The following is a 26,039-nucleotide window of genomic DNA, read 5'->3' as shown; positions in this document are numbered from 1 at the left end:
GAGTTAAGAAAAATCAGGTTTGATCAAGGAAGACTACCTGAGAGATCTCCAGTAGAAAAAGATGGCCCAGATGTCTGAGTTCTACATCCAGAACAGATTCAAGATACTGCCTGGGATGATTAAGACTCACAGGATACTCCAGTCAGGACTTGATCATAATTCTAAATTTTCTTTAGGTCCCCATAAGATTATCAGCACCCCCAACCAGCAGGAAGTAGCCTGGAATACTATGCCCACATTCCCCCCAAAAAAGGACTATGGATATTTTCCTTTGTTTAGAATGCTGGTTACAAGTTGTTATAGATAATGGTCAGGAGGAAAGCTAAACAAAGGATATTAGATTCAGAGTTCTTGTTTTTTTTTTTTTTAAAGAGGGGGAAGTGCTGTGAGACAATGGTTTCTACCCTGTCAATTGTATTTTAATAAAATGCTGATTGGCCAGTAGCCAGGCAGGAAGTATAGGTGGGACAACCAGACAGGAAGTAGAGGTGGGTCAATGAGAACAGGAGAATTCTGGAAAGAAGGAAGTCCTAGCCTGCAGTCATGACCCAGCCACAGAAGTAAGATGTGACTGTCCCACCCAATAAGGTACCAAGCCACGTGGCTAGCATAGACAAGAATAATGGGCTAATATAAGTTATAAGAGTTAATAAAAAGCCTGGGCTAATGGGCTAATCATCTTATAACTAATGAAGACCTCTGTGTGATTTCTTTGGGACTTAATGACTAAAGGAACTGGGCAGGACAGAAAACCTCTGTCAACAACCCTGTTTGGAAGGAGGCTCCGTACACTTCCTGAAGCCCTTAGAGTTTCACCTTCAGGTTCCAGTCCATAACTGTGAGAAGTCAAGGTGGCAGAGACTTGAAGCAGCTTGTTACCTCACATCCATAGTCAAGAGCAGAAAGCAATGAATGAACACATATATGCATGCTAGTTTTCAGCCTGATTTTTCCACTCCTAGACAACCCAGAATCCCCAGCCCATGGGATGGTGCCAAACACAGTGAGCAAGGTCTTCCATAACAATGGCATAATCCCCCCTGGGCGTTCTTACAGGCCTTTCTCTCAGGTGACTCTAGATTGTGTCAAGCTGATAGTTAAAACTAAGCATCACACTTTCCCAGCCCCACACCCCCAGTCTGTGCTAGTTGAAGGAAATGAATATCTTATCTGAAAGCCCCCTGCTTACTCCCAAACCTCTTCTGGGGCTGAAAAGGACCCACACATGATTTAGAAGCGGTACTTCAGGAAGAAACAAACCCTGCCTTTCAAGGGTTCTGGCCAAACATGGAATCCAGGCAGTTATATACTGAGACTTCAAAAATATAAGACATCAGGTGCCATGTGAGACACTAGACGCTGTGGCTTCCCCAAGGGCCACAGAAAGCAGTGAGCTTTCCCAGAAGGATAATAGCCAGATCTCCTGAACCCTCCCCTGATCAAACGACTCTCAGGAACAGAACCCACCCCCCACAGCCCCACCCCTAAACACTCGAGTAAAGGATGGAGCAGCCAATGAAGGGATTTTCCCTAGCCCTTCTACCTGTGGCTACTTGCTTCTGTCACCTCTCCTGTCCAGTCATCTCTAATAAATCCCAGTGCTTGCTTTCTCAGCCCCCAGGCTTCTCAGTGGCTCTGGCTTATAGGGCAGAGCCCTGGCTCTCCTCTCCTTAATGCTCTCCTATAGGAAGCCTTCAAACCATTTAAATAGCTTGCCTGCTATTAAATACACCCACCTCCCACGAACATCCTCGGGTACAAGTGAGAAGATGAGATGCCTTGATTGGGTTTTGTTTATCTTTGAGATACGGTCTCCTGTACCTTAGACTGGCTTCAAACTTGCCATGTGGCTTAGGATGACCTCCTGACCCACCTGGGAGCACAGATGTGAACCACCATGCTTGCTATTTCTGTGATGCTGGAGACTGGATGCAGGCCCTGCACCGCTAAGCGAGCTCACTACTAACTGAGCTCCTAGTTAGGCTTTAATATTTAGCATTTGCTGAGCCAGACCTCCCTACCCAATCCTTTAGTTTCTGCCCCAGACCACTGATAGATGCTGATAGTACTGCAGACACAGGCTAAATAGGTTTACTGAAAGGCTGTGGGGCTTCGCGAGAGGATGAGAAGTGCTGGGTGTGGTTCTGAGCATGCTCAGCTTGAGGCTGAAAAACCCGAATAGGGATCTGACACCTAGGACTCACAGATAGAGACCTCTGAGTCTGGAAACAGATGCTGCGTAAGGAATAGTTGTCATGTGACTGAAATGGATTTGTTCTGCAAGCACCCATTTAAACAAGTGGAGACATGAATCTAATTTAAGAGTCTCCCCTTGGCGAGAAGCGTACCTGGTGTCGGATAAGAAAGAAGCCTGCGCCCCTCTCTTTCCTTGTTGTTACAGACTGAATTGTGCCCCCCCCCCCCCCACAGATTTATCTGTTGAAGCTCAAACCACAAATGTGAATATTTGGGGACAGAACCATTCATCCTAAGGATGGGAGCCTGGTCTAATAAGACAAGCATCATTGTAAGAAGGAGAGACACCTGGGTTGTACACATGCAGATGTGGGGGAGAGAGAGAAATATGGGGGAGGGAGAGGAAGAGGAGGAAAGGGAGGAGGAGAGGGGGAGGGAGAGAAAGAGGAGGAGAAGGAGGAGGGGGAGGGAGAGAAAAAGGAGGAGAGGGAGGAGGAGTGGGGAGGGAGAGAAGGAGAGGGAGGAGGGGGGAGAGAGAGAGGAGGCCATGAGAGGACAGAACAACAAGGCAGCCACCCACAAGCCAAGGAGAGATGCCTTAAAGAAACCCACACAACCAAGACCTTGCTTATCTTAGACTTTCAACCTCCATCGATTGCTAAGGGTGCCCGGGTGGGGACGTTTGTTATATCAGCACCAGCAGAACCATGTACTTACTCAAGAACAAGATGGGAGTTCTCCCATCCTCTCCTCGTGGTGTCCTGGCTATGAAATAATCATAAAGCCATCTCTTTTGCCCTTACACTATGTAGGGAGGAGCAACAAATTGGGGGTCAATCCAGAGAAAAGGGGGAGTTTTCCTCTGTTCATGCTTCTCTAAGTTATTGGGGTCACAGGGAACAAAAGCATGGAAGGAGATGGCTGAGTGGGTAAGAGCTCCAAGTTGTGCAAGCATGAGGACTTGAGTTCAACCCCCCAGCACCCACATAAGAAACAAAACAAAAGATCCAGGCACAGCTACACATGCCTGTAACTGTAGCATTAGTAGACTAAGACAGATTTTGAGAGCTCCTGGGCTAGTCAGACTGACCAAAATGGCAAGCTACCATTTAGATAGGGAGCCTGTCTTAAGGCAGTAAAGGAAGTAGAGGAAGGCTCTCCTGCACACATGCACACACATATACAACAACAACAACAACAAACCCATGTAGTTAATAATACAGACTTAGTCAACGCCGAGAGCTTTATAACCTGGAAGCAGAAACTATCCTTTCTCTTCAAGCTACCAAGAGAATAGACATGACACTTGGCCTGTACAGAAAGCCACAGAGAAATTCTAAAAATCCCCTAGATTAAAAATAATCCAGTATCTCCTCAGCCCCAAGTGCCACAGAATAAATATTGATGGCAAAACCATAAAACAAGAGATTCTGCTACTCAGAAGTGTTAGAATTTTCACCCGAACACTCAGATGAAAGAGGAAATGAAGCCAAACAATGTCTGTGGAGGCGGGGGAGGGGGTTGGTGTATGGGGGGGGCATCTGGAATGAATTAGAGAGAGGAAAACATCACAGCCTTAAATAAACAGTAAACAGGAAAAGACACTAGCAGATGAATTAAGTATCCAAATGAAGATGTTACTAAAAGAGTAAACAGACTTCAGGAAAGCACAAGGACAGAATTAATCAAGATCAAAGGCGACATCAGCAAAGCCAGGGAACAGAAACCAGAGTATGGCGCGGGAGTGAGCTGAGGTGAGAGGAAGTGCAGACAGGGAGCGAAAACAAGCTTTCAAAAAAGCCTGGCTGTGAAAGACACGGGGTAGCAGCTAAAAGTGGATGAGGCTTTGACAGAGAAACACTAAATATTTTGACAGGAAAGGGAAAAGCAAGGACGGGTGCCAAAACAAGTCAAATTTGTGAGGAGATGCAGGAAACGGCATTCACAGTTGGAGATGATGTTTTTTTCCTGATAGTAGGGATGGGAAGGGGCAGGTAGTCAAGATGTGAGGTGAGAACCCTGTTGCCAGAGAGGGGCAATGAGACAGTGCAGCGGGTTGTGTCTAGACCCATAGGTGCTGGGAGTATTTGCAGGGGAAGGTGTTGGACGGAGCATGTATAGAACTTTCTGCTGGCCACTGTGACCACTATTCTGTATAGCATTTCCCACATGTCACCGTATGTACGCTAGAGAATACTAAAAGCACAACCGGGAGGGCTGGAGGGATGGCTCAGTGGTTAAGAGCAAGTACTGCTCTCCCAGCGTTCCCAGTTTGGTTGGTTCCTAGAATCCACACTGGGCAGCTCACACCAACCTGTACCTCCAGTTCAAGGAGCTCAAACGCCCTCTGCTGGCCTCCATGGAACCCACACTCATGTGTACGAACCCACAGACAACACCCAGGCACATACACATAATTTAAAAATCTTTTAAAAAAACGTTTAAAATGAATCTTTTCAAAAATATTCTGTAGACTGTCGGGTTCTGTGCAAACAACCATTTTATAAGAGAGATTTGAGCACCCGTGGAGTGTGGGATCCTGGAAAACCTTCCTGGAATCCGGGGCCCACAGGAAAAAAAGGAACAAATGTGTCAGATATTGTGACTCAGCGGGAGCTCAGTCAGCCAAGGGCTGTGTTCTCCAGCATGCTCTACAGTCTGGGTGAGGGAGAGTGGTACATTCTGGATCAATGTAAGCGTGGCATTTTCTCAAGCAGGTGCAGCAGGTTAGGGGGTACCGAGATTTCTCTTCATTGGCAACAGCCGCCCAGGAGAGAAACCTCGGACTGAGCCTGTGAGGCGTTTCCCAGGAAGACCAAGGAGAGGAGATTCACCTTGGATGTGTTCTGTGCCATTCCGTGAGTTAGTGTCCTGGACCAAATAAAAAGAGAGAAAGGGAAGCCAACATCCCTCCTCGTCAGCTTCCTGTCTCTGTATAGTGTGGCCAGTCTGGCTGACCCCACCCATGAGGCCAACAGTCTCACGCTTGCTATCCCACCTTCTCCACCAGAGGGCACTGCACCCTCAAACTGAGAGCAGAAATAACCCTTCCTTCCCCAAGTTGCTTTTGTCTGGTATTTTGTCATGGTAACAACAAAGTAACTAATGGGCCACAAAGTATACAATGGGCCACAAAGGTGGACGAGATGGGAGAGCCATCTGAGCATCCATCTGTAGCGCATTCAAGGAGTCCTCACTGCTGTCAGATACACAAGAAGGCAGAGTCTGCAGTTGGACTGCATAGATTCAGAATATGGTTTGACCATCTACACGATTCAGGTGTTTGAATAAATGGTTTGTTTTCTTTTTGTCTCCATTTTCTTCTTATTTGTAAACCATGAGGAATATAATCTATCTTTTAGTGTTGCAAAGCCGTAGTTTGGATCCTAGGTGCACCCCAAAGGCCATGTGTTGAAGACTTTGTTCCCAGCCTGTGGTGCTATGGAGAGGTGGTGAAGCCTTTAAGAGGTAGGGCCTCGTGGAAAAGAAGTCAGCTCACAAGGGATGTGCCCTTGAAGGGGGAAGTGGGCTGTCAGTTTCTTTCTTTCTCTCCTTGCCTCAAGACCCGTGAGGTAGCAGTTTTCCTCTGTCACACTCCCTACTAAGCAGCCAATTCACCACGGGGGGGGGGGGGGTGGAGCAGGAGAGATGGCTCAGCTGTCAAGAACAGAGGATCTGAGTTCAGTTCCCAGCACCCAAGGCAGGCAGCTCATAACCAGCTGTAACGCCAGCTCCAGGGAATCTCACATCCCCTTCTGACCTCTGTGGGTGTGAGAGAGTGTGCGTGTGTGTATCTGTGTGTGAGTGCTTGTGTGCATGTGTGCGCATGTGTGTAATAATGAATTCATACGGAGATCAGAAGAGAATTATGTCTCTCTGTCACTCAGTCTCATTCTCCTGAGACAAGGTCTCTCCCTAAACCTGAAGCTTGATGGCTGGCAGCTACCACACCCCCCTGCCCCGTCTTTGAAGCTCCCAGTCAGCAATGGGGTTACAGGTGCAGGCAGCCACGCCTGGCTCTTTGTGTGATTCTGGGAATCTGAATTCAGGTCTTTATGTCTGCACATTGTGCTGGATAGCTTTTGTCAACTTGACACGAATTAGGGTCATCTGGGAAGAAGGAACCTCAGTTAGGGAATTAGCTCCATCAAACTGGCCTGTGGGCTTGATTAATGGTGAACATAACGGTGGCGGACCCCTTACATTACAAGCAACACCACCCCTGAGAAGGTGGTTCTGGGCTGTATAGCAAGCCGACCAAGCCAGTAAGTAATATTCCCCCATGGTTTCTACCTCATGTCCTGCATTGAGTTCCTGCCTTGGCCTCCCTCATTGATGGACTATAACTTGTAAACCAAATAAATTCTTTATTCCTCCAAGTTGCTTCTGGTCAAGGTGCTTTAGCCCAGCAATGGAAAGCAAACTAAAATATATACCAAATGCTTTTACCTTCCAGCCATCACCCCAGCTCCTGAGTTCTAGTTTGCTTTCTGTTTTTGTGATGAAAACAATGACCCCAAATGGCTTTGGAAATGAAAGAGGTTATTACACCTAATGGGTTGATGGGTTGGTTAATGGTCTGGGTTAACAACCCAGACTTTCTACCCCATGTCACCAGCAATTCCCAGCCTCCAGGAGAAAAATGCTAAAGATGTCAAGAATAGGAAAACATTGTCTGTAAAATGACAAGGTGTCAGTGGAAACAGACGTTTAGATGCTAAAATTAATGGAGCAGGACTTCAGAGCCATTATGCATGTGTTCAAGGAGTTAAAGAAAAGGTGATTTGAATGAGCCACAAAAAGAAAACCTTGACAGAGAAAGTTTCTTTTTTTCTTTTATTTTAAAGAAGTTATGGATTGAAAACTCAATGTCTGAAATAAAAAAGTTCGCAATATGGCATTAACAGCAGGCTGAGGCTTCAAAAATAAGAATCCATAAACTTGGAAACAGAGATATAGAAATTATCCAATCAGAAGGATTGAATATGTGAAATACACAGCTATGGAGTTTTACTCAGTTACACTGAAGACAGAAATGGTGCCATTTTCTGAGAAAGATTGGGAGTAGATAGAGATCATCATATTTAGCCAATAAGCCAGACTCAGAAAGATAAATATGTTGTTGTCTCTCATACTTTAAAATACAGATGACATCAGAGTAGAAAGGGGAGGGAAGTGGAAGTAAACTCCGGGGAGAGGAAGATAAAGCAAAAGAATATGATGGGAAAGAGACAAGTATCACATCTTTTCTCCCATAGGAAGTCTAGACTTAAATATATATCTTCAAATATACTATATGTTCATGGATATGTGTGATATAAAAGCAGAATGAGAACCAATAGAAAGAGAGAGGGGAGACATGCGAAGGAAAATGGGGGGGGGCAAATGTTGTGAGCAAAGTATGATGATCATGTATGATCACGTATGAAATTTAATGTAATGTGCTAAGAGGATTAATAACAAAAGTAATTATCTAATCATCGAAGAGAGAAAAACTGCACCAAACCATAATGAGCAGAGTGTCAGTAACCTGCGGGAAAAGAAAATAGTGGGTAGCATACTTAGACATCGACTACCTGAAGTAAGGAAGGGGGCCAGGAAAACATAAGACAAGATCATCAGAAGTTCCTAAGATTTGGTGGGACATGCGAACAGCCCACAGACCCAGGAAGCTCAGTCAGATTCTGGCTAAGGAAGCTCACACCTAAGCACATCACACTTCAACTTTTGAAAAATGTGAACTCAACCTGTAGGCGGGAGTTTCAGCTTGCTAGCCAACTCCCCAAATACTCATGCAGAAACTTATTATTAATTATAAATGCTCAGTCGATAGCTCAGGCTTATTACTAACTAGCTCTTACATTTTAAATTAACCCATATTTCTTATCTACACTCCACCATGTCTTTTTCTAGCACAGCATGTTCTTGCTTCTCTCCAAGTCTCCTGGTGGCTTTGCCCTCCTTCTTCCCCATGCTCTCTTTTTGTTCATAAGTCCTGCCTGACCTCTACCTGCCCAGCTAATGGCCAGTCAGCTCTTTATTAGCCAATAGAAATAATCTATATTCACCGTGTACAAAAATATTGCTCCACAGCACTCAACCAGAGAGAAAGGACATGGTCTTGTGGAAAAGGAAAATGACGGGCATTGTGGCTGAGTTCCCATCAGACACAGTGGGATCTGGGAGATGAAAGTGGACACGCTAGACAAAATCAAATGGCAACAAAAATATGTCAGCTCAGAATCCCACATCCAGCGAGAACACCCTTTAAAGTTGAGAGAAAAATAAATTTTTCTCCCCTTGCTTCCTGACTGTAGATACAATGTGTCCATGTTTCTGCCTCCATGACTTCCTCACCATAATGAATCCTATCCCCTGAAACTATAAGCCAAAATAAACCCTTCCTTCCTTGAGCTATTTTTGTAAGTATTTCGTGGCAGCAGTGAAAAAGTAACTAATACGAGAACATAAAAATGTGTTCTGCTGAACCAACAGGACAAAAACTCCCTGAGCTTTGTGGCACAGTTGGTCTGGGAACCCATACTAAGTGGTGCATGGAGCCTGACCCTCTCCCAGCAAGCTCCAAAGGATGCCGATAAAGGGGCACATTTGTAAACAAGAGGGAGGGTTGTACAGATGTTCTGGCCATCTGGGAGAAGCTAGCCGAAGGACAGAGACGAGAGGTGCAATTAGCTGTTCTGTGAGGTTGCTCTTAACTATTGCCTCGATGATGCCATAAAGGGAGCTAGGCCACTGGTTATTTCGAGGCTCTTGAGCTTCTTACAGAGGCCGGTCGTCTGCACTCTGCTGACTTAAAGCTGGGTCCACCAGATGAGTGCCTTCCACAGGATGTCCCCAGACTGCATTTCCATAACCCAGCCCTGGTGCAGGCTCTCATAATCTCACACCTGTCCTCAGAAAGTTAACAGCTCAGGAAACAAGACTTCAAGAAATACACAGACCAACACAATGTGTAGGCCTAGTTTGGTTCCTTAATAAAACAAACTTCAAGCCGGGCGGTGGTGGCGCACGCCTTTAATCCCAGCACTCGGGAGGCAGAGGCAGGCGGATCTCTGTGAGTTCAAGACCAGCCTGGTCTACAGAGCTAGTTCCAGGACAGGCTCCAAAACCACAGAGAAACCCTGTCTCGAAAAAAAACAAAAAAAAAATAAAATAAAATAAAACAAACTTCAAAAGGTTATTTATAAGACAATCGTGAAAATCTGAAGAGAGTCTGGGTAATGCTATTGAGGAGTCTTTCCTAATTATTTTTAAGATTCAGTTACATTTATGTGCATGAATACTTGTCTGCATGTGTGAATGTGCAGTGCCCACAGAGGCCAGAAGAGGGCATCAGACTATTTGGAACTAGAGTTACCATGTATTGTAGACCACACATGGACGCCAAGTACAAACTAGACTGTCTAGCCAGTGCCCTTAGCCTTCCCTCCAGCCCCTCCTTCCTAATCTTTAAAGGTGTCCGAACGACATTGCCATTAGAGAAGAAAGCTTTGGTTTCTTTTTTCTCTCAGACATAGTCTCACTGTGTGGCTGTAAAACTCACCATATGAATCAGGCTGGCCTTGAATTCATAGAGAGCTATTTGCCTCTGCTTCCTCAGTGCTGAGATTAAAGGCATGTGCCACCCTGTTCAGCTGAAAACTCATTTAAAAAATGAATATATGGAAGTATATAGAAGCAAAATGACATGGTGGCCAGGATATTAAACACACACACACACACACACACACACACACAACAACAACAACAACAACAACAAAGAAATGAGAAAAAACAGAGAAAGATGGAACAGGGTTGACAAAAATGTGTGTTATTTTGAATCTAGATGATGGGTTTATTTTATTCTCTTAGTTTCTGAGTATCGTTGAAAGTGTTCATTTTAAAATGCTTCCAATAAAGGCCTAAAACAAGAGAAGGTAATGGGATGGGGGATATGATCGAAGCATATGATGGTTAAATCTTCATTGTCAGCTTAATGAACTTCGGAATCACCATGGAAACACACCTCCTGGTACATGTCTATGAGGTGTTTTCACAAAGGTTTAGCTGAGCAGGGAAGATTCATACTGAATACAGGCAGCACTGTCTCATAGACTGGGGGCCCCGGACAGAATAAAAAGAAGAAAGAAAGCTGAGCACCTCGTTTCTCTGCCTCTCCTTCTTGACTACAGTTGCCATGTGGCCATCTGTCGCACACACCTGCCACTGCGACCTCCTCACCATGACGGACTGCACCCGCAAACCACGAGCCAAAAGAAACACTGCCTTTTCGTAAAGTTGCCTTTGTTGGGTATTTTATCAGAGTAAGAAAAATAACTAACACAATATATACATGTAGAACTGGCCTAGTAAAACCCATTATTTTGTACAATTATGTACAATTTTTACATCTATTTATTTGTGTACCTGGTGTGGGGGAATGGAGTCAAAGGATGTCTTGTAGGAGTAGGCTCTCGTCTTTCATCTGTGGGTCCAAGGGACTGAACTTAGGACACCAAGGTTTGGCCACAGGCACCCTTATCTAATGCGTTCGCTCTCTCTCTCTGTGTACATTTAACATAAAATACGCTAATGAGAAAAATTCAAAGACCTAAGACAACATATGACACACACATATGACACACATAAATAGATATTAGCATTGGTTGTAATACCAACGGAGTGGCAAGCACATTTTGTAACTAAGCATATGTCGGCAAACAAGGCCAGCATGGCTGTAAACACAAGAGGATCAGGCCACGTGGTGGTATATGTTATGAAAAGCACCCTTGGGGTGGTACGGTCAGGCATAAGTGAGCTGAGACCTGAACCGAATGTGAAGGAGGGAACCACACGTAGATTGGTGGGGTCAAGGAAATCTTGGCAAAGGGCAAAAAAAGCCATCACCCAAAGACTTGCCTTGTCCTTGGAACATGTGGGAGGCAGTGGAGCTGGACACGAAGGTAACAGGATAATGGAAAAAAGTGTTTCAGAGAGGTAGGCCATGGCCACGTTGTTTAGGGCTTTTCCTAGCATCCTCTGCATGGTTTAAGAAAAGCTATAATCTCTCATGGCAAGGAAGACGTGGGGGTGGGACCAGGAAGCAACAGTACATTAAGGCTGCAGTCAGGAAGTGGAGAGTGGGCAGACAGAGGGCTGGAATGTGAGATCTCAAAGCCTTCTCTTAGTGACTCACTTCCTTCTGCAAGGCTCCGCCTCCTAGAGGTTCCACAACTTTCTAAAACAGCGCCACCAGCTGGCAATCCAGCTATCAAACACACGAGCCTGGGAGGGACACGTCACATTCAAGCATCTTTCAAGCCACTGGAGAAGAAGATGCAGTCCTGTGATAGCCAGGAGCTAAAACATTCAGCATCACTCTCACATGGACTGACGAGAAAGGCAGGCTAAGCACAGGACAGACCTAGGCTACAGGAGAACAGGAAAAGTGGAGGAACCCAGGACTGGTATATGTGTGTAACCATTGCCATTAAGACATGAATTCTCAAGATCTAACCACTTCCTAAGAAGAAATAAAATTTAGAAAATCCAGATGTATATATTTCTTAGTTATAAGAGAACTAGCTGATCCTTGATCCTAAACTGTAGAAAGACTGGTTTGCATAGTTATGAGAATAAACGGGTGGAGGAGAGTGGGGGCCCCAGAGAGAAATACATGAGCCAAGAACTTAGGAAGAGTGTAGGAAGGGATGCAGAGCCCAGGAGGAGGAGTGGACCTTGGACAGGGTACAAACTCCTCGCCTGCCATACTTCCTGTACCCCGGAATCCTGCAGCACTCAGGGCGACTCCTCATAGAGATTATCTGTGATGGGAATTAGTGGCAGCCCAAGTCACTGAAGGCAGACGGAACCTGGGGTAGGCTGTGACTCTTTGGGACTTGTGAGCTATCATGCTATGCTGTTCTTGTGCTCCTTGTTAATCCTATTTAAACAGTCAAGCCTGGTCTCAGCCGTTCTGTAGCGGAAGAAACAGAGAGCAAGTGCTGGCTTGTGAGATGGGGTGAAGTGGGGAGGCTAATTGCTAAGAGGATTCTGAGGGCCAGGTCAGCACCTCTCAGATCAGGCTTGGCAGGTCACCTGTGCCTTTCCCCCTCTGTCCCGGTGACTCCCTTCCTGCCCAGAGGCTAGTGGTTAGGGAAGGTCTTCTCGTCAGCCCGACAGCCATGCGTGCATTTCCAGTTCCGTCCACCTGGTGTCACTAGAAGCTCGCTGTATCTTGAAGACATCCTCCATCAGGTAGAGAGTTAGAAATCCAAGGGCAGTTTTAAAAGAAAGGGGACAAAAGCTAACAGGTGATGTGGAGCCAGTGATTTTCTCTGAGGCTGTGTAGAGTGAACCAGAGCCTTAGGCTAGAAATGCAGTGTTGGGAGGGGTCTTCTAACCATTCTAATGTAACTGGGGTGACCAGAAGTGCCAAGGGACAAAGGGAAAGAGACACGATGGCCCATCATCTGAGGACCCAGGTATCCAAGTGGGGGAGAGGCACTGTTTTGGAGAACTGAGGTCTATCCTGCCAGAGACGGGCAGAAGGATGAGGGAATGTACTAGGCATACCCACTGCCCTGGAAGAAGAGTCCTACCAAGGGACCAGTCACTTCATTTTTATTCTAGGTTTTCTGAAGGTTCTGGAACACAGAACATAGGTCTCTATACACAGTCTCCGGTCATCATCTCTTATCAGCCAGCCTGGGGGTGCTCAGTCCCATTGGCTAGCCTGGGGTTGATCAGTCTCATTGGCTAGCCTGGGGTTGATCCGTCTCATTGGCTAGCCTGGGGTTAATCAGTTCTGTTGGCTAGCCTGGGATTGATTGGTTCTGTTGGCTAGTCTGGAGGTGTTCAGTTCTGTTGGCCTGCCTGGGTCTTTCTTGGTAGAAAAGTCTTGAGGAGAGGAAGTTCATCTGAATTTGGTCTCCCTCTCGGTGTGAGGTGAGGGTTCAATATGAATTAGTGTTTGAGGCAGGAGAAGAGTAGGATCTAGACAGCCAGCAGGTTAATGGGAGGAAAGATGAGAGAAAAAGTCAAGAGTGAAGAAAGAGTGGCTATGGAGGACTTCCAGAAAGATCCCTCTGACCCCCCACCTCACCCTTACCAAGTTATGTCCTTTTCCTGGCATGAGTGTGAATCATAGCTCCTGCTTTACCTATTGTTCCCCATGGCCTTTATCTTATTAGGGGGCCCACAGAAACCAGGACAGATTCAATAATATCCCAGTTACTTTCCTGATTGTCCGGGCAGCAGAAGGAACTTCAGGCACTATCCAGTAGGTGGAGACAGAGTCCCAGTTTTGCTTCTAGCCAGACATTGTGGTGGGCTTCAGCACCGGGGGGCTTCTGATCCAGGAAGGAACCCCTAAGCCTCCAGCTCCCCTTCCAGGCCATCTTGTGCCTTCCCTGTCCCCTTATAGCTTACAATGTCACAAGTGTCTTTAGAGAGCTGATCTGGGGTCTCTCTCCAGTTGTCATAAGAAGTGCTCTGAGAGTAGCTGGGCTAAAACTTTGCTGTCCCATCTCACAGTTGAAAAGAGGGGCCCTTGGAGAGTCTTTGTTTGCAATCAAAGCCATACAGTGCATAACAGAGCTGGCCTGAAACACAGGGTCCTTTTGACTTTGAATCCCAGGTTCTTCTTGTCAAACGCCACCTGTCCCTTTTCCTCAGTGATGCCCTGTGTGACAGCCACCAAGCTAGTCTGAATCATGTGAAGGCTGGATGGTTGGTTCCATACCTGTTGGTACCATTCTGCTCTTTGGAATACCGCTGTGTTTCATGGCTAGAGCCCAGGATTGCCTAGAGGACGTGGGGACATCAGAGAAGCTGACAGGGACCATGCATGCACAGCCATGGGCTCTCTGAGCCACAGAACAGGAAAGAGGCAAGGCACCATGTCACAGATACTGTAGCTGTCTTTGCGGCACTTCCCCAGGTATGTGAGAGGCCAGGGTAGTGAGACCTGACTCAGGCCTGCCCTGGAATGTCTCTTGGGAATGTTCCCTGATTCCAGCAAATTCTGGCCAAGTATATGAATGGGGCAGTAAACACTGAGAGTCTGGAGGGGTTTGGTTCAACCCATGGAGGAATTCCTCCATGGTGACAACAGGTTAGTGCTGTGGGAGCGGGCATCAGGATGAAGACTGTCAATCCTGAGAGAGTGAGGATAGAGGAGGCTACGCCCTTAACAGGGCACACTGGGAAAAGAAAGGGAAAGTGTGCGGCCTCTATTTACTCCCCATAAGAGAAACCAAAACCGATACCTCTTCACAAGAGCCGCGAGGCTAATAGGAAGCTTGTTTATGGCATGTCCTGTAAATGTAAAGGTGCTCCCACCTTCTGCCTCACGCACGCACCCCTCCAGCTGGTGAGCTCTGCTTGTTGTCTCTCCCAAGAATCAGACAGAGAAGGCGCTCAGCATGTCAGGAGCAGGGTCTGGACAAAACTGAATTCTCATAGTCTGGCCTCGGGGGTTGGGTTAGGGATGGGGCTCTATGTCAGGCATAGAGAAGCAGGGCAGCAGGGAAGAGTCCGCAGTCATAGTCAGGAGCAGCTGACAGCCGCTTGCCTTTGCTATTAATGTAGTCAGTAAATAAATAAAGGGGGGCTTAAGCGTAGTGTACAGCAATCAGTTTGGAACTGCAGGGTAATTAGCTCTGCAGGGGGCTGCAGGGCTGCGGAGTCAGGTTTAAATGAGCCAGTTCACTTTCACTGAGGCACCCCCTGGGGCGCAAAACTACCAGCCCAGGGGAGTGGGCACTCTGGTGGGGAGAGCTTCCTTTCTGGGCCTGAAAGCATAGAGAGAGCTGGGGCCTCCCTATGGGGCAAAGACCTGGGGTCTGCATGAGAAGATGCCCATCCTGGACAGGACAGACCCAGGTAGTCCCCAGCTATAAAATGCCACCATCCTGAGTTTGCCACACCTTCTCGCTTTCTTACACCTGGCCTTGGGAACAAATACAAGCACAAGGTCAAGGCAACCGGAGCCCACACTGAGCCCCGCCTAGCCTGCATACTGGTCCTTGACATCATGAGGAGGGGCCTAGATGGGCACGTGGAGGGGGACTTCTTCCTACGTCGTCCCTCATTTCCCTCACCCTTGACAACTGCATCCTCAGTTCCAGGGAGCTAATTGTCTCTCTTCTTCCCTCCATCTTTTTTCCATCCATGCATTCAACAAAGATTTATTGAGCACCTGCCAAGTGCAGTGTTAGGCTCCAGGAACACAAAGACACAGAACACATGTTTCCTAGCCTCAAGGAAGTTGATGTGTGAAGATGGGGACAACGGGGAGCCGAGGTGACTCTAATGCACTGTGCCAAACGGTAGGGCGTAGGGTCTGCATAACAGGGCCCCTAATTCAGTTGCAGGCAGCTAGGAAAGGTTTCCCGAGAAAGGTAGTGTGTTCGAGATGGAAGAACAACACGGGGAAGCTGAGAGGACCAGGTGGGGAGCAGGGATCTTGACCCTAAAACCATCCTGGTGATCCGGTTGACCACAGCAAGGTGGGGGTGGGTCTGGAGGACAGATGGGGGTGTCAGGTGGGGGCTGCCACTACGGGTCCCATGGGAAGCTTGGACCCCATCCTAGGGTAGTGAAGAACCACCACCAGGGGCTCTCCAATGATAAGCTATTTGTATTGGGGAGGGGGGTGTGTTACTCCGCTGCAGGCAAAGTACAGGATGGAAGAGGGAAGAGCAGATGCAGAAGGCACAGGTAGACGTGTACAATCTCCTCCCCTTTTAGATTCTGGGGCCAGGGGGCTCTGGGACAGCCAGGAGGAAGGGAGCATGGCTGCAGAAAGCCCAGTGGGAAGGTGGATGCTGATTGGATGGTGAGGTCCTTGGATTTGCCCATCTTTATTTCACCTGCCACACTCTTGGTTTTTTTTTTATTATGCATACAATGTTCTGTCTGTGTGTATGCCTAAAGGCCAGAAGAGAGCACCAGGCCTCACTACAGATGGTTGTGAGCCACCATGTGGTCGCTGGGAATTGAACTCAGGACCTTTGGAAGAGCAGGCCATGCTCTTAACCACTGAGCCATCTCTTCAGCCCCTGCCACACTCTTGTGAGTCGTCTTCAGACTTCTGTTAGCGATGGGCTTCAGCTCGGCTCCCTGGAGACACTCAGAGCCACTGGATGGGTCTCCATCAAGGGTGTACCCTAACTTAGGCAGTAGTGACAGGGAGCTCTGGACAGGAAGGAATAGCACGGGCGCACACCCGTGTGTGTGTGTGTGTGTGTGTGTGTGTGTGTGTGTGTGTGTGTGTGTGTGTGTAGGGGACTTCCAGTCAACCACCTCAGAGAACACAAGTGAGAAGATCCCTATCCAATACCCAACCTGGGGCTGTATCTTTCCAGCCCAGCTGCCTGTCCCCTCTTCTGACCTCGGCCTCATGCCCCACCCCACCCCCACCTCGGGCGAAGCCTGCCCTGGAGGAGGTTGCCCATGCTGTGGACTGGGGCAGAGGGCAGCTGCGGCCCGCTGCCCAGCGAGGGAGGAGGGGCGGCGGCAGGCCTCAGCGGAGCGTTCTCAGGCTGGCCTGTCCGGGCCCCTTTCTCTCCATGAGATCATATCTGGGTCAAAGAGCATGTAAAGCAGGCAGACCCCGGCAGTCACACAAAGCCCATTCAGCCAGCCCCTATTCACTCACCTCCTCTCCCCCCATAGCCCGCGCTGCCAGGACCCCAGTGCAGCGCCTAAGCCCCAGCTTTGATGTCCAAGAACAGAAAACGGCGATTAAATGTTGTTTTAAAGAGGGAGTGCCCACTGCCCTCCCATCTGTCAAAGAAAGCTGAGGCCTGAGGGAGGGGCGGGGTGCAGGGGGGAGGGGCGGGGGCTGGTCAAGAGGGGCAAGGGTTGAGGGGAGCAGATCCCAATCAAAACATACACATCTTTGGCCAAGTACTGTTTTCCTAGAGGGGGGAACCCTGACATGGGACCGAGGTATAGGGCAAAAGAAATCTCCCAGAAATGAGAGAGTGAGGGACAGGGAGAGAAGGAAGCAGAGGAATGAAGAAGAGAGATGCAAACCTGGGTGGAAGATGAGGGGAAAGAGGAGGGAAGGAAAGCAGAACAGAGCAGAGGACAGAAAGGCTCTGGAGGATGGGGGCTGCCTGTCCTGAGCTGGACCTCTCCCTGGGAGGGTTAGTGTGACTTAAGCGTCTCTCAGTTCAACAACCACAGAACCAGCCAGACTGGAATACACACACATACACACACAGAGAGAGACAGAGAGAGACACAGAGAGAGAAAGACAGAGAGAGAGAGAGACAGAGAGAGATAGACAGAGAGAGAGAGAGACAGAGATTTTCTCTAAATTGCACAGCAGGGGACACGGGCTGGTGACTCGAAGTCAGCTGTGGGCCAGGTCGATGCTCACCATTGTTAGCACTGCAGTGACCCGTTGTGGTGGCCATGATCTGAGTCCCATCTGTGTCTCAGTGGAAAGGTGGATGATGCTGGAGGAGAAAGGCTGAAATGCTGGCCTATGCACCCAGGATTTAAGCAGAACTGGATGTAGGACTGAAGGTGAGTTGGGTGGGGCTTCCACCTGCAGCAGAAGAAGGAACGGAACCATAGACTTTGGACATGTCAGGCAGGCGCCGTACCACTGAGCAAAACCTCCAGCTTGGCAACGGCCCTTGGCTGCCACAGAACGGAACTGAGGACCTTCTACTGGGTGCAAGCTTTGTGTTGAGGCAACTCTGAAGTGTACTTAACTTTGAGGACGATTGGAGACCCCGCCTCTGGACCTGGGAAAAGTAACCTGCTTTGGTATCTGACCTGGATGTGAAGTTTGATCACCAGTGCCAGTTCATGGTCCTGAGCAATCACCACACACTTTGAAACTCTGCGAGTACTGCTTCCTGAATTCCCAGTCCTTCTTGAACCTTACTCCCCAAAAGCAAGGTAATCGTTGGGCTGGTAAGGGAGCTCCGTGGGTAAAGGCACCTGCTGCTAAGCCTGATCGTCAGAGCTCAATTCCCAAGACTCACATGGTAAACAGAGAATTGACTTCCAAAAGTTGCATTCTGGGATAGATGGCTAAGTGGTTAAGAGCACTTGTTGCTCTTGCTGAAGACTCAGGTTTGATTTTCAGCACCCACACGATGGCTCACAACCATTTCTAACCTTGGTATCAGGGGATCCGAGGTCCTCTTCTCCCCTCAGAAGGTACCAGGCACACATATGGTGCACATACATACAGACAAAACACTCATACACAAAATAAAATAGTTCTTCAACTATTTTAGAGTTGTCTTCTGACCTCTATGCATGTGCTTGGCATTTGTACATACAGACCCACAATAAATAAAATGTAACAAAAAAAAGATTTTAAGGCAAGAATGGGGACCAGTAAAATGGCGCCGTAGGTAGAGACACTTGCTGCCAGGCCTGATCGCCTGTGTTACATCCCTGGATATGTGACTTACACACGTAGCATAAAAGCGTATGTAATTAAGGCTGAATGTGTGATTGCTGAGCTGGCTTACTGTCAACGGAACTTGCCACTCGAGGATTTGAGTGTGATCCCGGATGGAGAGAACTGTGCATCATAGCAGGTGTCCGTGTGGGTACCCATATCCACATGCATGCATAGACATGCCAAATCATAAGAATGCAAGAGAAATTGAGACTTAATGTTAACACATAACTTCCTCTTCATCACCAGGCAGAAATCCCAGCTGTGTTCCCACCCAAGACAGAAAAAAAAAGGCACATTTTTTTAAAAGGACACTTGGAGCCAGAGACAACTGAATTAACTTTATTCTCTTCTAACTGCAGATTCAAGGTATACAACTGAACATCGCTATTTTTCTTATGAGACTTATAAATAAAAATACAAAAAATGTTCACTACAAAAAAATCTACTGTTAGTAGGATGTAAAAAATATTCTCTTTGCTATAGAAGGCACAAACTTCACTTAGTGACACATGAAGAAAAAAACCTGCAGCAGGAAAGTCGTCTTTTTCCTTATTTTTTTTTTTAAATCTTGTCAGAAACACTGAAGTTACAAAGAAACGCATCAATCTACACGAAACGAAGGCAGGTGTGGATAAGCGGCAATCGGGGGGAGCGTACTTCGAGTGGACAGAAAGAACTGGCAATCTGGACTGGGGGAAAGTGAGGCAAGGGGAGGGAGAGATGGGACTGACAGGAGGGAGGAGGACCTGAGGGAAAAAGAGGGTGGGTGAGGAGAGAGACGAGGATTGGGAGAGTGAGGAGAGGAAGAAGGAGGAAGAGACCAGGGTGGGGAGATTGATTTGTACAACAACAAAAAGAACCAAGAAAGCTGAAGAAACAAAATTGGGCAACCTCCTAGAATTAGGCTAAGAGGAGGTGCTGAGGTAGACATTAACTAGAACATTGATGAATTAAAAAACACTATTTTGTGATACAAAGCAATTGGACTGGCACTTGTGCTCTTACATCAGACAAGCAAAAAAAAAAAAAAAAGGAACAAAACATAACACCCAAACCAAAAGGCTTAGTTTTGCTTGGTCCAGCAGGGCCGCAGGGCCCTCAGTGCTATAACTTACATACATATATTTATATATATTTATCTTTATATATAGGGCGATGGCATGGTGCATCATGATGGTTCTTCACCTTACAAGGATGCATGCATAACACTATGTGAACAAACACTATGATACACACGGGGAGGAGGGACCCTGTCTGCAAAGTGGGCCACCCAGGAGCCGAGGACTCAGAGCTGCTGGCAGGCAGGCAGGCTTGCTGGGGCTTTTACTCCTTTCTCCTCATCCTTTCCCCTGATGTCATCTATTCTGTTTGCCCTGCACCCTTCTTTTGGGCATCTCTTTCCCCCCCCTCCACTCATGAGTTCTGCTGTTAGTCCTCCTACGGGCATCTCCAGATAAGTTGCAGCCACAGGAGCCAAGCCGGAAGTTCCAGGAGAGGAGGAGACCGGATGGAAGGGGGTGGCAAAACAAGCAGAAGGAAAAATAAACCAACAGAACCCCAGCTCTTTATGCATCTGTCTCACGTATCAGTGTCCCCAGTGTCCACCCTAGTCTGGCTTGCCAGGGGATTGGCCGAAAGTCTACCCATTCTACTCCCCCCCACCAATGGCCCAAGACCAAAAGTGCTTCCTGCTTGCTCCCCTCTAACAAAGGGCCCTGGCCCTCTCACCCGGTCGCACCCATTGCATCTGGAAGCGTACCATACACTTGTAAAAATTTGCAGCAATTTTTTTTTCTTTTCTAAACATGAAAAAACTGTTCAGGCACAAAGATTTAAATAAGCCCGTGTAGCATCCCTGGATTGTACTGAATCACTGGGTTCCCCCAGCCTTTCGACCCACCCCTGCACCCAGATCTGCCTTCCTCTTCTTCATGTAAAGCAGCCGAGCAGCAATGTCATTTTTCTATTTTATATCTCTCTTGCTATATCTCTCTCTTTCTATATATATATATATATATTTGTCTATCCCATATACACATAGGATTCTAATGCTTTAAATGCGTAAAGGAGTGAGGAGGGGAGGAACACCTAGGGAAGAATCAAGGTCACCAAACGCATTAAGGATTCATTCGTAGAAGCTGAGCAAGGGGAGGGACCAGTGAGCAGCTTGGATTTGCTAGGCAGGAGAAGGTCACAGAGCCAGATAAGGCAGTATTGGGGTTCAGTAAGAATACTACCAAAGGCAGAGAATGACAAACCAGAAGTCTCAAAGAGGAGTGGAATAAATACAATTCCAGCTTCCCTGGGAAGGAAAGTGCTGCCATCCTTCTAGTTTCCCCAATGGTGGGGGCTCCAGAAAGCTTCCCAACAGCCCCCTACCTGCCCAGTGGCCATCAAGCCCAGCAGAAAAGGCCCTGGTAACCTGAAAACTGTTTCCTCTCTGTGAGTGGGAGCTGGAGGAGAGGCATGCTGGAACATCTTGGGGTTCGGGCTGCAAGGGAAACAAGGAAAGTGTCCTTTCTAAGCTGTCCCTGCCTCCACTAGGATTCCCAGAATCCTCAGGGACAGACAGGGCAGGTAGGTGCTGAGTGAGTACCATCCAACACTGAGACAGCAGCACAGACAACGCAGCAGGGATTCACCTCCAGTCGCGCATGCGCGCGCACACACAGACACAGGACACGACACAAGCACGCACACACACACACACAACACAAGCACATACACACACATACACATGCACATACGTACAAAGGGATATTTTGCTATTGATGGTGGTGAACTTTTTTTTTTAACTTTTTCTCTTTTTAAATCTTTTTTCCTATTCACATTACAAAAGGAAAGAGGAAGGTCCTGCAGAACTGAAGAAGGAGCTAACAAATACTACAAAAATATTACAGTTTGCAAAGATCTGCTCAACTGTCTCAAACTTTTATGATTGGGCAGAAGGAGGGGTGGGAGGGGCAGGCTGAGTGGGAAGGGCTGGGAAGCAAGGGACCAGTCAGTTCTATGGAACAGTTGGCTATCCCCCCCTCCACCCGCCACCAATTTTGAATGACATCTTACTGCTAAAAATACTGTTTTCTGAGATTTACAGAGCCCCCAAAGGTCAGCAGCTCCCACTTTACCCCCCTGGTCTGGGGGAGGAAGCCACAGTGCAGAAGGATTTTTACAGATGGCTCTTCCCTAGAAAGATTCTCTTTTCACATTATAAACATGACAACGGTTCTGGTCACATGTTTCAAGTTTAAACTTTTTGCCTCCCCAAAGCACTAAGTCATTACTAACTATAGTTCTGAAATAGCGCCCCCTGTACTTTGCCATCCCTACTTCACACTGGAGGGGCAAGCACCCGCAAACCACATCCTCCCAACACACACTTTTTAAGGCCTTCAGATATGGCAGATGAGATTGAAGGGGAAGATGGGAGGGACAGGGGCTTGGCCGAGGGACAGAGGGAGTGATTACAGCAGCGCCCATCCCTCGGACCTTCTGCTATTCTTCATGGGCCTTTGCCCCTGCCAACGGCTTCCCTAAACCACTTTTTAAACCCTAAGATCAAAACACAGCTATGACTGTCTCAGAGAAAGATGAGGAGGAAGAGGAAGAGGAGGAGGAGGAAGAGGAGGAGGAGGAGGAGGAGGAGGAAAGCAACAGTTATATGTAAGCATGAAATAAAAGGGAGGGCTCATCCCAAAGCAAAAGGTATTACTGCAAATGTGCTTTCCAAAATTCAGGGTGGGGAGGCTGGAGGGTGGGAGGAGGCTGAACTGCAGAAGGAACGAAAGACTGGACAAACAGAAGAGGTAGCTTTTAGAAAAACAATCCCCCACCCAGCAACCCCCCCACACACAAAAAAAAACCCAAACAAACAAAAAACAAAAACCAGGCTGGTCCGCTCCTCACATACATACCAGCCATGAAAATATACCAATTTTGGCAGTGGTAACAGCACAAGAAGGGGACTGTGTGGTTGTATAGATCTTAATAACAGCCCACCCTCTGCCCCACCAAGCCTGAACAGCCCTGATAATTCTACAACCAGTGGGGCTTTCCTCTAAAGTGTTTCAGGCTGACCTAAAGCTGGGCACTGATAGTCTGAGCCTTGGACGGTACGGGAATGACCCATACGTGACCCTACAGGGGCCCTGAGAATCCACCCAATTGTCATTTTCTCCATTCCCACCACCTCCTCAGCTCCCCCTGGCCTTCCATTCAGATCCTGAGTGGTCCACTTTTTCTGACAGCTTCCCACCAGAGAAGGGGAGGTTTTCTACCAGATCAGATTCAAAGCCAACTATTAACTTCTGCTGGAACAGAAAGACACACTCTCCCCATTCCTCCAACAACCCTCCCCACCCAACCAAAGGGGGGAAAAAGAGATAGGGGGTTAAAAAGCTCATGAGGTCACAAAAAATAAAAACTGAGGTAATTCAAGTACAATGTGCTAAAAGCAAAAGTAACAAGAGGCCAAAGCGCATTCGGCTCCTCCTCCCTGCTCCCTGGAGACTGCGAGGACCCGAGCCAGGAATTCAGTGCTAATTTCCAGATCTGGGGTTAAAAGATCCTCACTGTGATAGCAACTCCCCTCCACCCTGCGCCCCCGGTGGCTAGTCCTCCCACCATGCTCTGTCAGGACATCCATTCCCCTCCCTCCGGCAGGTAAAGTTCACCTGCAGGAGAGTATCCACTCCTTCTCCTGGCAATGGGACTTTTCAATAGGATGATGGCATTCCTTCCCCTAGGGGCCCAAGTGGGGTTGTGGTGATGTGTGCTTGTTTGGATGGTGGGATGGAATATATTTAGTTGGTTTTTGTTTTGTTTCCTTTTTGCAAGCAGAAAGCAGGTCAGCAGGGATCTTGCACATGAGGGGGTTTGGCTGGGGTTCAGTGCGGATTTATTTTGTTCTGTGTTCTCTGAAAGCTAAGGGAAAGAAGGAAGGGGTTTTGGAATCTGACACAGTATTCCCCAGGAGGGACCTAAGGAAGACACAGTCCAGATCCACACAGGGAGTGAGCCCCTTGTGACCAGAGGACAGCCATCAAGCAGGTGCAAGGAGCTGAAGGGTGAGGCGAGCCATGGGGCTCTCGAAGACCACGAGGGGCAGCAGGCAGGGCTGGGCAGAGCAGGAAGCCCTTTCTCTTCCCAGTCTGCCCCCAGTCTTCCAGAGCCACCACTCTGAGCGGCAGTCAACCAGAGACACCACCTCTCACAGCCTCGAGTGGCCCTCTCTGCTCCCTTCCTGTCCTCTTCCAAGGAGGGGAAGGAAGGAGTGAGGGCAGAGACAGTGGCTCTGACCCAAGGACCTCGCACTTGCTTTTTGGGCTCCATTTCTGGACAAAAAAGGAAGGTCTAGGTTGCGGAGAGGAGAAAAATATGCCACTGTGTGAATGAGCAAAACCACCCCACCCACCCAACAGAACCAAGTTGGGTAGAAACCCCAAGGAAGGGGCAGCGGTATGACAGCCAGATGGCCTAGAATCCCAGAAGGAATCCAAGGCCAAGTAACTACTTAGTTTCTTTCTCCTTCTCTCTCTCTCTCTCTCTTTTCCTTTTCTATTCCCCCCTCTTTTCTCTGAACAGTCTTTCCACTTTATCTTGCTCTAGCTCATCTTTGCGGGCTCCCACCATTGCTCTATCTTATGTGGGGGGGTCCCTGCTTCACACATAACACAGGTAGAGGTACGTCTTCTCTATCCTCCAGTCGGGGGGGATCTCCTCCGGCTTGTGGCCTTTCATGTGCTTCTGCATGGAGGAGAGGCTGGGGCAGTACTCCGTGCAGATGGTGCACTGGTAGGGCGAGGCGCCATTGTGCGTTCTCAGGTGCTTGATCATGGCCGAGTAGTCTCGGGAGCGCTGGTGGCAGAGTTTGCATTCGAAGGGCTTCTCACCTGTGGAGGAGACAAGGCAGGACAGGGGAATGTGAGGACCGAGAGGGCCATGGGTCAACCTTAGGCTTGCTGGAGAATGTCCATCCTTCCAGCCTTGTAGTCTCCAACAGAACTTCCCATCCAACATGGTAGCCATTGATCACACAGGGCTAATGGTACGGTTATAGGGTTATATAGTATGGTTATTGGCTAACGTGGCTAGTAACTGGCGGCTAGAAATGATCTATGGAGCTCTGGCCCCTTATCACATTATCTTTAGGCAGGGAATTTCTCTTCTAATTAAGGAAACGTGGACTGAGAAAGGAGGTAGAAAGTCTCTGAAGTCCTTCGGGATGCTTCTTCATAGCAAAGCTCATCCATAGGAAACAGGGAAGTGGGTGGAGTCCTTTTAGAGCTACAGATAGTAAGGAGGGGAAGGGGCAGGGGCAATCAAGGAGCCCAGTCCTTCAAACACATCCCACCTGGAGCCATCTACCCACTAAGGCTCTAACTAAAGCCCTCTCCTAGACTTTACCTCCCATTCTAGGGCTGGGGGCGGGGGTGGCTCTACAGAGACCCTAGGAGTGTACAATAACACCCTAGTCTGCTTTCCAGATCTCCCTTCCACTAGAGTGCCCTGGAGCTGAGCAGAGATGTAAGGGAACCTTGTTTCAATACAGTAATTAACTGGTCAGCCATCTAGCCATCGATACTCCTCCGTGCTGAGGCCCCGGCAAATAATGAAGTAATGAACAGCCGAAGTGATCTAACTATCGACCAGCTATTTACAATAGTCACTGCCAATGCATTTAATGATCTGCCCACTAGGTCACATCCCACAACAAGGGACTGAGGAAACCCCGGGACTCTGGGATATTCCCTGGGTTACAGATGTTGTCAGCAATGAACATCCCCTCCCCTCCTGTGGCTTTGAGCTAGGGGCAAGAAAAACAGAGCTCAGGAGAGAAGACAAAGTCCTGAGAACAGCTCTGCCTTCTGCTGGTTGCCCACCCCTCCCCAACCTATGCCCTCCCTTAAGCTAGCTGAGGTCACCATGCCCTCCTCTGGACTGGGTGCTGTCCCCACTGCTCAGGAAGGGCATCTTCCTTTCTCTGTTGCACCCTCAGCCTCACAGGAAATGCTACCTCCCCTCAGCTGGCAGACTGCAGGGGGTGGGTATTTAACAGGCAGCTCTCCAAAGACACATAGCTCTATTGCTATGCGGTCAATACTCCCACTGGGGCCCCTTTTAAGCAACCAAGGTGATGTCATTGAACTTGAAATGGGGAAGAAATAGGTTTTCCAGTTAAGCAGATGCCAGCTCTAGCTGCCTCCAACTCTAAACCCTGTCTGTCTGTCTGTCCTGAGACTCCAGTGGAAATGAAGTTCACATTTATTCTATGTGGAAAGGGAGATTCTCCTGTTAGAGACATGGGATCCTTTCTTTTTAGAACAGACCAGAACCAATGTCACAATTTCTGACCCTTATCATAACTTAATGCCCTCTAATTCTGCCTCCAATCATGAATGGAATA

General features: G+C 48.0%; 1 protein-coding gene across 4 annotated transcripts in view; it reads right to left on the bottom strand.

The window, feature by feature from the left end:
• Window positions 1-18,951: 18,951 nt before the first annotated feature.
• The window catches only part of Zbtb16 (zinc finger and BTB domain containing 16), a 186,034-nt gene continuing 178,946 nt past the window's right edge, over window positions 18,952-26,039 (bottom strand). For all 4 annotated transcript variants that reach the window (XM_075966010.1, XM_075966011.1, XM_075966012.1 and 1 more), the window contains exon 7: window positions 18,952-24,525. In XM_075966010.1, coding sequence (XP_075822125.1) covers window positions 24,296-24,525 — 230 coding nt within the window. In that variant the 3' untranslated portion in view covers window positions 18,952-24,295. The remainder of the gene's footprint in view (window positions 24,526-26,039) is intronic.

This window comes from Microtus pennsylvanicus, chromosome 3 (genome assembly GCF_037038515.1).
Source record: "Microtus pennsylvanicus isolate mMicPen1 chromosome 3, mMicPen1.hap1, whole genome shotgun sequence".
Lineage (NCBI taxonomy): Eukaryota > Metazoa > Chordata > Mammalia > Rodentia > Cricetidae > Microtus > Microtus pennsylvanicus.
Note: the sequence above shows the minus strand (reverse complement) of the source record. Positions and strands in the feature narration are given on the sequence as shown.